The 16,467-nt window shown below is 33.8% G+C and overlaps 1 protein-coding gene across 1 annotated transcript; it reads right to left on the bottom strand.

The window, feature by feature from the left end:
* Positions 1-637: 637 nt before the first annotated feature.
* LOC142239391 (uncharacterized) lies at positions 638-2,391 on the bottom strand. The gene has a single exon (XM_075311174.1). The coding sequence runs from the start codon at positions 2,231-2,233 to the stop codon at positions 812-814; it is 1,422 nt and encodes a 473-aa protein (XP_075167289.1). The 5' UTR covers positions 2,234-2,391; the 3' UTR covers positions 638-811.
* Between the last annotated feature and the right edge of the window lie 14,076 nt (positions 2,392-16,467).

Here is a 16,467-nt window from a genome sequence, read left to right as displayed (position 1 = left end):
GAAGGGTATAATATAGTCGGCCCCGCCCGACTTTAGACTTTACTTACTTGTTTTTATTTGATTTATTTTTTATTTTAGCGGCTAAACTCGAATTTAATACTTACCTTTAGGGTGAACAATTTAATTCTACGATTAATTTTTTTTTTGTCAAAATAGTGAAATTTTGGTCAAAAATGACTAAACGAATTTTAACGGAAATGTCGAAAATACAAGTTTTAATTGCCAGTACGATGCATTTTTTTTTATGACAATTCTGCAAAAAGTCGAAAGTTCATAGGTTCAAAGTTGACGCAGCAGTTGAATGTTGACTGTTTAAAACTTCAAAAATTCCAAAAACGACTTCTTAAAATTTTTAATGTTTTTATAAAAAGTTCAATTTTTTTTAGAAATGGCTACAAATTAATTTCTTTTTGGCTTTAGGTGGCATATTTAAGGAGATATTGGAATAACCATTCTTTCATCTTAAAATGTTTGATATTAATTTCTCCATATAAATTTTATCTTTTCCCACCCCTTGTTTTATTTTGTTTTCTTTTTTATAAATTGTCTAAGAAATATATTTTTAAAGCAGTTTTTGATAATTTGTTCATTCCCAAAATTCTGTTATCTTCATAGACACTATTGACACGTCACTGGCTAGTATAAAATAAATGATTTGTTTATTTAATATACAAAAATAAAAACATAGATAATTCACACATAGATAAAACACTTACTAGCTAAACGTTTATATATTTTCCTCACTCTCACTCTCTATCTATATCTAGGTTTAGTGTGCAAATAAAAATAAATAAGAAAATGTGTCATGAAATTAATAATGTTCTTGACGATTCGGTTCAATGGTCACCCGAGCATATGGACTGCCAGCTCCCACTTTACGTCGCATAGTTACTCCTCCATGGGGTCGAAGACCCATAACAATGAAATAAATTCCCACGGAGCAGAGGACAATCAAAGCCAAGATGATGATGCCATAGACCCATCGGGGCCAACGTTCACAGCTGAAATCATTGGAATTGGCAGAGGTTAGGCTTATGCCACGCAAGCGGGATGGCTTAAAGCAACGGCCATTTGTTTCCAGGGCAAGATCTTTAAGCCATACCAATTTGCAGTTGCAATGTAACTGCACTCCCTGAAGATCCAACGAGGATAGCTGGAAAAAGACGGGGGAGAGAGTTGAATTGAATGTGTGAAGACCAGTGCCACGAAATACTATTGTATGCAGATGGGGAGGACGAGTGGAGTTTTCCCCAAATGCATGGCCATGTATATGCGATAGACCACGACTGTTTTGAAAACTGATTTTTTCCAAAGATTGCAAAGGGACAAACGAGTTCTCTTCTATGGTCTGTAGACGGGGCATATCCTCCATATATAGCTCGTGAATTTGCTTTAAATGTTTAGTATCATTTTCCGAGAAAGTCACCATGAGATTTTCACTCAGATCAATTTTTTCCAGGGTTGAGGGTAAATGGCCTGGAACTTCTGTGAAGAGATTACGTCGCAAATCCAACTCCTTAAGGGGGACTTGCTGAGGTAAAGATATATTGCCGAGATTGCAGGCTTCCAATTTCAAAGATCTCAGTTTAACATTGACTCCAAAAGTTTGATAGAAATCCAATTCTTGTATACCCTCGGTTTGATTGAGGCCACGATTCCAGGACATGGATAAAGATTCCAACGTTTTTAAAGGGGCAAATATTTGAAAGGCCAATTGATGGAGATTATTGTGGGACAAATCCAATACCTGAAGATAACCCAAACCATCAAAGGCATTCGCCTCAATCGATTGTATGCTATTCCAGCTAAGATAAAGCTCTTGCAAATTGCCAATGTTTATGAAATTTTTACTTAAAATCATGGAAATGTTGTTGTGCATTAAGTTCAGCAAACGCAGGGTATCACTGGCCAGTGCGGGGACTCTTTCCAAAGTATTCCAGGTTAAATCCAAACGATCCACATATAAAGGAAGCATTTCGGAGAAATCCTTTGTCTTGAGATTCTTAAAACTGCAGTCCACATTCACTACGCGCAAACCCCAAGGTGGGGAACTTTCATTGCTACATTCACAGGACTGGCGGGTATTTTTGTAATTCTCAGGATAACAAAATCGTTCGATATCGTCAACATTATCGCCAAGAAAATCGAAACTTTCTGCCGAGGCAATTACCAGAGCCTGCATCATTAGCAGGACCATTATGGCCCATGCCATTTTGGCCTGTGTCGTTACCATACTGCTGTCTGGATGATTCAATTTCGTTTCCGTTTTCTATTCTTTTTGATTAACTTCGATGGAATTCTTTGGCAGTTAAAGTTGAGTTACTTTTGTTTCGTTTGTCTTCGGTTTTGCCTCCACCTGCTGGGGAAATATAATCAATACTAATATTCGCTTAACTTGGTTCACCCAAATGGGCTATGGCATTCCAATAACAGCGATTCATTCCATCCATCCACCCATCCATTCATTTTCCATTGATGGTCTTATCTTATCTTGGCCGGTTATTTCTCGATAAAAATATAGCGCGTCGCTTGCTATTGTTTTGACCCTCCCCCCGCCCCCTTTCGGCAACCTACCAGAAAAAAAGCTTCCCCCACACAGAACACCCCTTAATCAGAGCAAAAAACACAGAAACTTACAAGCTACTTTTCCAGGGAAAGAACATCGAAAGTTTGTTGTTTTTTTTTTTTTATGGCGAAGGGGGCCCATTTTGTGTTGGATTTGATGGCTAAGGCGGCTGTAGTGCGTTTTTATGGGTCTGTTTGGCTTTGTTTATATTTTGTGTCTTATCGCACCTGCAGTTACTTGATCTGCCAAAAGAAAGAACGACAAAGAACAGAAATCCCACAACACCAGGGCATTCAAATCGAATCAGCCATCGTGGAAATGATTAGGAATTTAAGCAGTACTACGTTCAGCCCGAATATCACCTCCAATTCCATTACCGCCTGTGAGGTATAGAATCATAAAAAAGAATTTACGTTAAATGACGGTGATGGTTGTTCTTTTCCGTTGCTAAACAACTGCTTCACCAGTGTTAGGTGGATCAGCAATGGGGCTTATGGTCCCCAGGGTCTATCTACTGCAATGGCCCAATATTTTTTGGTTTTGTTTTGCCACTAAACTTGGTACTAAAATAGTCAATGGGGATGTATTTTGAAACAATTGTTTTATGAATACCATTTTGTTTTTAGTTTTTTTGTTTTGTTTGCTTTGCTCCATTTTTGTGGCTTTTGAAAATTTTTTTGTGTGCGTTTTTTTAAATTTTTATTTGTTTGGAAATGGTGTGTGGTGTGGGAGAATTTTTTATTTTTATATTTTTTTTTAAAGTGACATTTGAATTGCCATCATAAACCCTTTAATCTTTAGTGAAGCAAATGTGTTACTTTGCCATTTTATATGGCTGTTTTGTTTTTTTTTTTTTACAACAACAACGCCATTTGTCAAATAAAATTAAATGGAAACTCTCAATCCTGAGTTATGTTCATACTCGTATGAGTGCTGTGTTAGTAGCATCCCTTAGATGTGGATATTGGGTTGAACCGCATGGGAACTACACCCTCAAAAAAACTTCGCTTCTCTAACATATGTTCCAAACATATTTGGCAGGAAGCACATATATTATTGGATATTGCAGAAACTTTAATATGTTTGTTTTTCTTTAATGACCAATGTAATATTTAAGTTTTAATTATTTGTGATGGGCTATTTTCGGTCAATTTGTTTGAAGATGCAAATAAAACAATTTTATTTCATCATTTCCTGGACGTTTCGTCGGCTTTTTTCCGACTTTTTCAGCAGGGTTTTTATTGATAAATCTATTGAAGGAGTAATAACTTTAAATATGAATTAATTTTTTTCTGATTTTTTTTTTTAATATTTGTTTTATGTGAACATATTATATTTTTGGAAGCATTTTGAGCCCTAAAATGTTATATGCTTGGAAGAATTTTCCCCAAAGAGGTTGTGCTCATTCCCTCACATAATTTTCACTTCCATTTTTAGTTCTTGGCACCTTTTTCTGTAACACAAATAATGTTGAGGAAATTATTCAATTTTATAAATTTTTAAAATTTTACCTTTCGCCTGGACGGAGAATCGAACCGAGGACCATACAGTTTGTAAGCCAACACACTATTCACTGGGCTACGTAAGAGACAATTATCGTTATAAGTTACATTTATATAGCATAGTTTGCAGCGCCCACGAGCCCATGCAAACATAACATTATTTAAGAGAAACATACATTTGTTGGCCACTTGGAGAAGTGGTTTGCATGTCTGCCTTGCATGCAAAGGGTCGTGGGTACAATCCCTGTTCCCGCCAAACACTATTTTTTTTAATTCACACATTTATATTTATACTTTATTAAATTTTTATAATGAAACTTCGAAATGTGGGTTATTAAAGATTTACAGTCAGAAAAGAACAGTGCTTGATATAAACGAAATGGACTGAGCTTTTGAATAAAATATTATTTTTTATAGCAAAAAGAACAATTTTGTAACAAAAAACTTTTGGTATAAAAATTTGAAATTTTGAAAGGCATGAACTATGTTTTACTAGCATTTAACACCATTTTAAAAGCATTTAAAACTTATCGTGTTTTGTACTTAATTTAATTTTTACCTTAGGCCGGTATTAAGTACCCAGCAAAAAAAGCGTCGCCAAAAAAGTAATGAAAATGTCCTTTTTGGATCCGGAAGTGGTGCAAAATTGACGCAGAAGCGATGAATTTAACATGGGCTTGTCATAGGACGGAAGTCCTCCATTTCAAGAGCCGGTGCACTGAATTTGCATCACTTCTTTAGGTGTGATCCGAATTCAATGTTTTGGGTGTAAATTAAAAAAATTCTGTGATATTTTGTCAAATAAATAATTTTAATAAATTTTTATAATTTTTAATGGATTCTAACGCCTGTCTGATAAGTTTGGCCTCAAATATTTTCAAAAGTGCACAATTTTTTCAGATTGGATTTAGCATTTTTTTTCGACAAAATTTAAACAATTTGTACCATTTTATGAATTTTTAAACTATTTTTAACAAATTTGAAACAAAAAAAGTTAAAATTACCCATTAAAAATATGGAAAAAGCATGTTATAAAAAATTGAATGAAAAGAACTTCCTGTGTAGTTAAAATAAAGAACATCATTGGAAGTGCTTTTAAAGTTGTGCCTTTGGTAGAACTTCCAAATTTTTTTGCTGGGTAGGCATTATCGCTCTAAAATGTCCCTGTATTGCCTTTTACTTTTCTTTAATAATTCATTTTAAAGAAAATAAACTTATTCAATTGTTTTAGCTGCAAAACTCGTAGTCTTGGACTACTTATTAATAAAAAGGAACTAAACTTTGTTTTTATACATTTTACTGTCCCAACTCTAAAAAGAGTATAGTGCCCTTTCGTTATTTTTATGAAGTTCCCTTAGTAATTTTTTTATATTTTCCACCTTTTTTTAATTTCCTTTGCCTGAATATTTTGACTTCCTCCTCGTACGTTCCAATTTATTTTAACGAACCAAGAAAAAAATTGTGCCCATAGTGTCAAAATGATAAACAAAACTCATGTCCACACATAACAGGCTGATAAGTCCCCGGTCTAAAAAAGAAAACCATATTTTTTTTTTGTCAAAATTCGTGTTTATTATTCAACATAGTTCCCCTCAAGAGCGATACAACGATTATAACGACCTTCCAATTTTTTGATACCATTTTGGTAGTACTCCTTCGGGTTTGCCTCAAAATAGGCCTCAGTTTCGGCGATCACCTCTTCATTGCAGCCAATTTTTTCCCCTGCGAGCATCCTTTTGAGATCTGAGAACGAGAAAAGGTCGCTGGGGCCAGATCTGGAGAATACGGTGGGTGGGGAAGCAATTCGAAGCCCAATTCATGAATTTTTGCCATCGTTCTCAATGACTTGTGGCACGGTGCATTGTCTTGGTGGAACAACTTTTTTTTCTTCTTCATATGGGGCCGTTTTACCGCGATTTCGACCATCAAACGCTCCAATAACGGCATATAAGAGCCACTGTTGATTGGTTTTCCCTTCTCAAGATAATCGATAAAAATTATTCCATGCGCATCCCAAAAAACAGAGGCCATTACTTTGCCAGCGAACTTTTGAGTCTTTCCACGTTTCGCAGACGGTTCACCGGTCGCTGTCCACTCAGCCGACTGTCGATTGGACTCAGGAGTGTAGTGATGGAGCCATGTTTCATCCATTGTCACATATCGACGGAAAAACTCGGGTGTATTACGAGTTAAAAGCTGCAAACACCGCTAAGAATCATCAACACGTTGTTGTTTTTGGTCAAATGTGAGCTCGCGCGGCACCCATTCTGCACAGAGCTTCCGCATATCCAAATATTGATAAATGATGTGACCAAAACGTTTCTTTGATATCTTTAAGGCCTCTGCTATCTCGATCAACTTCATTTTACGGTCATTCAAAATCATTTTGTGGATTTTTTGGATGTTTTCGTCGGTAACCACCTCTTTCGGGCGTCCACTGCGTTCACCGTCCTCCGTGCTCATTTCACCACGCTTGAATTTTGCATACCAATCAATTATTGTTGATTTCCCTGGGGCAGAGTCCGGAAACTCATTATCAAGCCAAGTCAAGTGCTTCCACCGTATTTTTTCCCTTCAGCCAAGTCAAGTGCTTCCACCGTATTTTTTCCCTTTTATCAAAACACGAAATTCCTCTTTTTCCATTTTTTTCACAATAACAAAAGTTGCTTCACAATAGACGCTCTATCTCACAAACTAATTAACTTACAGACGTCAAATTTTGACACGAATCATTTGAAGGTTGGTACTATATAAAAATAATATGCATTTAATACTAGCCGACGCCATCTATGTGTCAGACCGGGGAGTCATCAGCCAACCTGTTACATAAAATGCTGCTCTCAAGCGAAAACACATGCTGTTTTTTTCTTTTCAATTGTCTATTATTTTGGTTCCGAATGTCTATTCTCTTTACTCCGAATACTCATTCTAATATTCAAATTAAATAATATTTAGACTTAAGCATATCAAATTTTTGGCCTTATCATAAAACAGTTTTCCGAAACAACATACAAGCGGTTTCACAGAAATTGCTCTCTTTTGATTCTCTTAAATATATTGTGTTTAAAAATTATGCCCGAAACACATTTTATTTATATCGGAACATATGAAAACATATTTTTCTAATAGTGTAGGTACTAGGACAGAGGGGAGTTATTAGAGAGTGCGGGATATATTTGACATTTTAATACACTGAAAAAAAAGATATTTCCGTGATATTAAAGATTGCGCAACCTAAATTTTAGGATGCGCAATTTCCAAAATATTAAAGATAAATTTCTTTAGAATAATAAATATTTCATTAGAATAAAGTTTTTAATCTTTGCTTAATTTTTTTTTATTAAATCTAGGACACAATATGCCAAAATTCGTATGTCTTTGAACTAAGCCAAATTTTCCTTAAAGTAAAAAAACTGATCTTTGATTTAAAGAAATCGTCCTTAAATTGACTGAAATATCGATCCCATATTCATAAAAGTTTACGTAAACTTTAAACCTATTATTACCATATAAATTCCTTCGATAAACTGTCCGTAAATTATTATTAATACATGCATGGATTTTTAGATTTAAGATAAAACAAGTATATACAGCAGTAAGTTCGGCCGGGCCGAATTTTAAATACCCACCACCATGAACCAAATATTAGGGGTTCCTTTGAAATTTCAGGAGGGCTTGAGGACTTGAGGACACTTCCCGAAGATAAATTTAAAGATTTCACCTATGAGGACTATATCAGATTCTGGATTTATAAGAACCATTTTTGTTTGAGTTTTAGAGGAATCATTAACATCTCTTGTAAGTGTGCAAGAAAATTATAAAATAACGTTTTGATTTGAAATCTTAAATCTGTAGAAGTAAAATCTGGAAATTTTACATTGAGTTTCAAGCAATTTTCATGATAAGTGCGCTTTCTACACCCTCAAGAAGTGAAGTCGGTCTATATGGAGGCATTACCAAATGGACCAATAAAAACTTAATCCGATACACGTTTTTGTGAGCCTAAAATACCAGAATATTTACAATTTAAGGCAAATCAGATAAAAACTACGGTTTCTAGAAACCCAAGGAGTTAAATCGGGAGATCGTTCTAATGGGGGCTATACTAAAATATAGACCGATACTCACCGTTTTCGGCATACCTCTTTATGACCCGAAAATACCTCTAGATTTCCAATTTCAGGCAAATAGGATAAAAACTTCGGATTCTAGAAGCCCAAGAAGTAAAATCGGGAAATCGGTCTATATGGAGGCTATACGAAAATATGGACCGATACTCACCATTTTCGGCACACCTCTTTATGGTCCTAAAATACCTCTAGATTTCCAATTTCAGACAAATTGGATAAAAACTACGGTTTCTATAAACCCAAGACCCCAAATCGGAAGGTCGTTTTATATGGGGACCATACCAAAACATGGACCGATATTCACAATTTTTGGCGCACGTATTTGTGGTCCTACAATGCCTCTAGATTTCCAATTTCAGGTAAATTGAATAAAAACTGCGGTTTCTATAAGCCCAAGAGTAAAATCGGGAGATCGGTCTATATGGGGGCTATACCAAAATATGGACCGATACTCACAATTTTTGGCACACATAATTGTGGTCCTACAATACCTCTAGATTTCCAATTTCAGGCAAATAAGATAAAAACTTCGGATTCTAGAAGCCCAAGAAGTAAAATCGGGAAATCGGTCTATATGGAAGCTATACCAAAATATGGACCGATACTCACCATTTTCGGCACACCTCTTTATGGTCCTAAAATACCTCTAGATTTCCAATTTCTGACAAATTGGATAAAAACTACGGTTTCTATAAGCCCAAACCCCAAATCGGGAGGTCGTTTTATATGGGGACCATACCAAAACATGGACCGATACTCACAATTTCTGGCACACGTATTTGTGGTCCTACAATACCTCTAGATTTCCAATTTCAGGTAAATTGAATAAAAACTGCCCAAGAAGTAAAATCGGGAGATAGGTCTATATGGGGGCTATACCAAAATATGGACCGATACTCACAATTTTTGGCACACGTATTTGTGGTCCTACAGTACCTCTAGATTTCCAATTTCAGGTAAATTGAATAAAAATTGCAGTTTCTATAAGGCCAAGAAGTAAAATCGGGAGATCGGTCTATATGGGGGCTATACCAAAACATGGACCGATACTCACTATTTTTGGCACACCTCTTTATGGTCATAAAATACCTCTAGATTTCAAATTTCAGGCAAATTGGATAAAAACTACGATTTCTATAAGCCCAAGACCCCAAATCAGGAGGTCGGTTTATATGGGGACTATATCAAAACCTGGACCGATATAGCCCATCTTCGAACTTGACCTGCCTGCAGACAAAAGACGAGTTTGTGCAAAATTTCAGCACGATTGCTTCATTATTGAAGACTGTAGCGTGATTACAACAGACAGACAGACAGACGGACAGACGGACATCGTTATATCGTCTTAGAATTTCTCCCTGATCAAGAATATATATACTTTATATAGTCGGAAATCGATATTTCGATGTGTTACAAACGGAATGACAAACTTATTATACCCCCGTCACCATTCTATGGTGGTGGGTATAAAAACGCTTCAAATATAGCTCAAGACTTATTTTAAGGATTTAACATCTTTGGGTTAAAGTGTTGTTGGAATTAAGAAAATATTATTTTGTTTTGAAGTATTTGTTATAATTTGGATTTTTTAACTGGAATTTGTTTGGTCGTGAATCGCTTTTTTAATAGACCGTGATAAAGGAATGCAAATTCGATAAAAGAAATCTGTATTCTAATTTTAATTTTATTGATTCTAGATTTAAAAGTCGTGTCTTTGGCTTGGAATCAACACCAACATCCTAAAGAGAAGGTCAACATTTTAAGAGCCAAGTAATTTTTTGTTTAGAGTAGAATGGTCCGCAAATAATTAGATCACAAAATAAAAAATACAGCATATACGGGTGTGTTTGGATAAGTACTTAGCCTACAAAAAAAAAGAGAGACTGCAATTTTATTCCATAACTCACAGAAGATACAAAAATTTTGACTTTTCAACTTTTTTAAAAATTTTTAAAAAATCGTTTTTTGGCCATTTAACAATTTGATAAAACTTCGTCTGAAAAACACCTGCTCACATTCCTCTTTCATTGTACTTGGGTAGATGAAATTCGACATAAGGACTAAAGAATTCGATTCGAGTCGATTTTCTCCAGTACAAAAAGTCGATTAGTCGATTTTGATCAAGATCAAAACTCAATGAGTCAATTTTCAAGATCCCTGCAAAAACGAGCTTCCACAAAAGTGATTTGGATCCCCATCTTGCTATCACTCAAATTAGCGAAAAACTTTGACGCAGCAAAGATGCTTAATGCAACACAGCCGATTGCTTCAACTAGTAAAGGAGCCATACCAAAAAAAGAAACAAGAAGAACCTCCATCCATACGAAATGGAGGACAGATCCAACAGACTCAAGGTCCAACAAACAACATGAAAGAGACGATGGAAAATACTCAACAGAAGACCACACAAACGAAGACTAAAGGTAAGTCCAGCCCACCAGTCATTAGAATATACGGGAGCAATCCTAAAGAATTGACTGATAAAGTGTCTTTTTTTTGTGTCACGGATTATTCACAATGGAAATTTGTAACAGAAATTTAATTGGCTTACAACTAGTAAAGGTAGAGGAACATGCCAAGGTCAGTGAATTTATCAGAAATTTAGGGTTAGATTTCTACACCTACACATCGACAAATTGTAAACTAATTACTCATATGATGGAGGGTTTATCCAATACATGGGACGAAGACGACTTATATGACATGAAGGGCTTCAGGGAAATAAAACATATATTGAGCTGTCGAATACACATATCGAAGCATACACCGAAGGGAGTGTTACAATGCAATAATTGCGAGAGATATGGCCACATTTCAATTAAGCTATGAAAATGATCTTTTTGGATTCAGATGTGGTTCAAAATTTAGTTTCAAAAATTGGCTCAGAAACAATGAATTTTACGTAGGCTTGTCATAAGGCGGAATTCCTATTTTTAGGCATCCACTGCATTGTCAGTATTTCGAATTTGCTTAAAAAAAGAAACAAAAAAAAACTTAAATATTTTACCTTGATCGATACACTTTTCAAATATGTTTTGGAATTTCAATTTCAAAAAATTAAAAACTTTAATTAATTAAAAAAGAAAGTAAAAACTAATAAAACTGTGTAAAACAATTCTCAAAACAATCGCTTCTGTAACATATACCCCAAACACATTTTGCTTCAAGCTTATATCTTTTCAAGATTGGTTCAAACAAAATATTGTTGGTATTGTTCAAACATACACGTTTCACCTTAGCGCATACACTGGTAGTAAAAATTTTAAATGATTTTTTTTAAAGCGCCAATTGGTTACTTCCATTATTTTACTTGCAGCATAGTCTCTACACGGATGAAAAAGACTGTTTTTCATATGTTTGGCTATAAACATTATATGTTTGGAACACAAATTTTTAAACACAATATTTTTGAGTGCAAGCATATAATGTTCATAAACTAGAATAACATGTTTGGGACATATATGTTAATATGTTAGAACATATTATGTTTGGGACATAAAATGTTTGTAAATATAATATGCTTGGATGCAAACATATATTAATTTAGAAATAGCCTATAAACATATATGTGTTTAGTAGCTTGGAGCGCTATTTAACAGGGAGCGATATTGAATTAAGTTGGTGGTTGTTGCTTGTTATTACAAAATTAACATTTTATTTTTCCTTGGGCAATTGATCAGCTACTTCTTTGATCCTTATAAACTGTGTGGTCCGCTGTTCGAATCCCCGTCCGGCAAAAAGTAAAATTAAATTAGAAAAAAATCATAAAATTAAATAATTTCTTCTACAATGTTTGTATTACAGAAAAAGGTGCTAAGAACTAAAAAATCTCGTGGAAGTGAGAAAGATGTGGGGGAATATACAATTGGGCAGAAACAAACTTTTGAGCATTCAGGTCGAAAACCTATGTTGTTAGCACCTATATTACCTGTTTATTTTCATAATTCATTATGATTGTAAATATGTAAATAAATAAATAAAATTTTGAGCACAATATTGTTTTGGAGAATTTTTTTTGAGCATATAATATTTTTGGGTGCAAAATGCTTCCAAACATATTATATGTTCACATAATAACATATTGTTTTTTGGAAGACAACATTATTGAATTTGGATGCAAAAATACAAAATGTTTGGAACTTAGACTACCCAAACATATATTGTTTAGACCAATATGCTTTCAAACATATTATATATTGGAAGAGATCAAACATATAAATGTTTGGGCAATACCCAAAAATGTATATGCTTGAAGCAAAATATGTTTGGGAGTATATGTTACAGAAGCGATTTTTTGTGAGCGTGTAGGTCTCTCTTTCTAAACATATATATGTTTATAGGCTATTTCCAAATTAATATATGTTTACATCTAAGCATATTATATTTACAAACATTTTATGTCCCAAACATAATATGTTCTAACATATTAACATATATCTCCCAAACATGTGGTAGTTTATGAACATTATATGCTTGCACTTAAAAATATTGTGTTAAAAAAATTTGAGTTCCAAACATATAATTTTTACACCCAAACATATCAAAAACAGTCTTTTTCGTCCGTGTACTACTTCAAAGGAACTTTTTCTGAAGTGAAAATTGAGCCCATCTCTAGAAGAGTATTTTTGGATGTACGGTAAAAGTAATGACTTAGGAAGAACACTCAAATTTTTTATTTAAATATTTTATTAATTTGCATTTGTAAAAAAAATAAAAATTCAAACCTTCCCAAAAGAACAACCATGGAAGTTTAAAAGCTAAACGGGTGAAATCCACATTAGAGTGAATTTTTTCTTAGTTAAAACTGCATCATTCGCTTAAAGCGCATCTTCTAAAACTTGGATGGATGATCCCTGGATAAGTTTTAAAAAGTAATGCTTGTAGAACAATTTCCATCTTCTTTTTGTTGCGTTTGCAAAAAACTGTCTTAAAAAATTAAAAAAGTAGATTTTCGATTTTCAATTATCGATTATTAAAAAAGCCAAGTTTCATCGCCTCGACTTGTTTTATGGTGGACTTTATGGTCCTCATTCAATCCGAATTCGACTTTTATTGTGATTATAAAAAGTCGGTTAGATTTTGATCAACATCGAAAGTCGATTAGGTGATTTGACTAGATTTTCAAAAGTTGGTTAGTCGATTTTGAAGATAACAAAAAGTTGACTTAAACTTTTTTACAAAAAGTCCATTAGTCACTCATGGTCATCGGCTTTGGGGTCCCTAGGTTTCGCCGCCAATTTTTTACATATTTTGCAAAAGTGTCAATTTATTTTTTAACATAGTCTGCTTAATGGATATGGTGGTTTTTCTGTGAAGTCATCCAAAACCAAGTTGAATATAATTTTTCAACGGCAGCCATTGAAGTGAAAGAGCCAAAGTCCTCTGAATCCAAATAATGGATCCCATAAGTAACTATCCAATTAGATAGATACTTATGGGACCACCCTCTTGCCTGTCAAGGAAATATTATATGATTTTGTGGTCATATTCTCCTGATGTAATTTTCCATTACATTTCGTTGAAATAATTTTTTTTTTACATAGCAGCTTCAAAGTGCAAAATATGGTCATATTTACCCATATCAAATTATTTCTCGATTGACACAAAAACTTTTTTATGTTATATTATCCCAAATTATGGGGCGATCTCTCAATGGTATATCCTCTGGTTATGTATTGAGTAAGTGACTCTAAGCCAATTTTAATGGTATTCTATCAGATGATATATTTCAATTTTCCAAGATATTCACCCTGACAATCTAACATTGCGGATAGCATTTTCATTTCCCATCTTGTTTAGGGGTTTAGATACTTGTTCAACATTTTTAAAATCCATTTCGCTGTCCTTGATTATAATCCAGAGGTATTTTATTTCAACTATTTTGCGGACATTCTTTCCTAGTCGTTTTGTTTGAGAGAATGCTGCCATCCATGGAGGTTGTTAAAAATGCCATGCGACATACAATGCATTAGGAAACATGTGGAATAACGAGCTTTCTCCGCCAACTATGAACAATGTGGAGAACAAATTTCTTACACAACTGCAGTTGCCACAAAGCATTTCCATTTCCGCACTCATTCATTCATTCATTCATTCGGTCATGAAGAGATTGTCTGTTGTCTAAATGATGCTCTAGATTAAATTTAAAATAACCGACAAACACAATTGCTTCATGTACTGTCCATCAACGCCCTAAGTGATGGTGGCTTTTTCTAGCCGTATAATTTTCGTTCGTTTGTTGTTGAAGGATTCCGGTTCTGTTCTCCATATCCTGACTTTGTGGTTGAGAATAATTTTGTTTTTGTTGTTTGCCAGTCATTGCAAGGAAGACAAGAAAAGCATTTTATAAAATGTCGAGGTCATATCAACAGCAGCAACAACAACAACGAAGTGTATACGGAAGAAACTTTTCTAATAGGGTAAACCACATGAAATTATATGAAGCTCTTGCTGAGTTGCTTACGAAGAAAGAGGAAAAAAAATCTCTGATGACAATCAGTTGGCAAAGTCAAGAGTAAAGAATCAAATGAAGTGTGGACAATGTAAAGAAGCTTGAACTATAACATACATGCCGTTGACATGTTTATGAAAATAAATAATTACGGTTTGTTTCATTCCTTTTTATTATGGGGGGATTCCCACTCTGAAAAAAGTTATTGTAATAAGCATACAGTAATCCCTCGATTTACGTCATCTCGGTTTACGTTGTTTCGATTTACGTCGTCGAATTTTTTGTTCCATCAAACTTCGGTTTACGTCGCAATTCGATTTACGTCGTCGATTTTTTTGCCCACTTTATCAGAAACGCCTTCCATACGTAAAATAAGTATCAACGATGATGACATCGAAACATTTTTTTTCTGAAATTCTTACCGAAATTACTGAATTGCCTTTATTTTTGAAGTTTTTTATTATGTACACGCACATACATACATAAATGGACTTAGGAGTAAGTATGAGGAATTGTTAATTCGGTTTACGTCGTTTCGACTAACGTCGTCAAATTCGGGAACCAATCACGACGTAAATCGAGGGATTACTGTAATGATTTCATGTCCTTAAAAACTTGACCAAAAGTCAATGAACTTTCCGTTGAAGGCGTTTCACCCTTAGATCAAACGATACGTTCTTAAAATTCTTTTGAACTGAACTCATTTTATTTTTTTTTACGTACGGGAATAAAAAGAAGTTATTCGATGTCATGTCAGGAATATACCCCAGATGACCCGTCAATCGAAATGCTCAAAAATGCAGAGCCGAGAACTCGCTTTGTAGTGGTGAAGAGTGATCCGTCTTCGGTGATTGGTTTTCCTGATTCCTTGGGAAACAACTGGTAAACAAATGGTTGTATTCCACTCAGAATTGACTGTTCTGCGATGTTCTTGTGGTACGATTGGTTTTTTTTCTGAAAAAAACAAAAACACCCGATCATTTGCTTGGAGTGCTTCGTGCGCAGGTAATTTTTGTTGGGCTTGGATCATCTTGAAATACCCATATAGTCGTGCTCATAGGTGTAAATTCACTATTCGTCACCTGTCACGAACATGATTGCCACTTCTGCCACAATTAAATTACAAAAATTTGAAGAACATTATTTCTATAGACAATTTTTTTAAAATTTTATTTCTATAGACAATTTTTTTAAAATTTTATTTCTTTAGAAAATTTTGTCAAAATTTTATTTCTTTAGAAAATTTTGTGAAAATTTTATTTCTTTAGAAAATTTGGTCAAAGTTTTATTTCTATAGAAAATTTTGTCAAAATTTTATTTCTATAGAAAATTTTGTCAAAATTTTATTTCTATAGAAAATTTTGTCAAAATTTTATTTCTATTGGCAATTTTGCTGAAGGTTTACGATTTTCTCATAATTTTATTTCTGCGGAAACTTTCTCAACATTTTATTTCTATAGAAAATTTTGTCAAAATTTTGTTTCTATAGAAAATTTTGTCAAAATTTTATTTCTATAGAAAATTTTGTCAAAATTTTATTTTTATAGACGATTTTCTCATAATTTTATTTTTGCGAAAACTGTCTCAAAATTTTATTTCTATAGAAAATTTTGTTAAAATTTTATTGCTATAGAAAATTTTGTCAAAATTTTATTTCTTTAGAAAATTTTGTCAAAATTTTATTTCTTTAGAAAATTTTGTGAAAATTTTATTTCTTTAGAAAATTTTGTCAAAATTTTATTTCTTTAGAAAATTTGGTCAAAGTTTTATTTCTATAGAAAATTATGTCAAAATTTTATTTCTATAGAAAATTTTCTC

The sequence above is a fragment of the Haematobia irritans genome, chromosome 5 (assembly GCF_050003625.1).
Source record: "Haematobia irritans isolate KBUSLIRL chromosome 5, ASM5000362v1, whole genome shotgun sequence".
Lineage (NCBI taxonomy): Eukaryota > Metazoa > Arthropoda > Insecta > Diptera > Muscidae > Haematobia > Haematobia irritans.
Note: the sequence above shows the minus strand (reverse complement) of the source record. Positions and strands in the feature narration are given on the sequence as shown.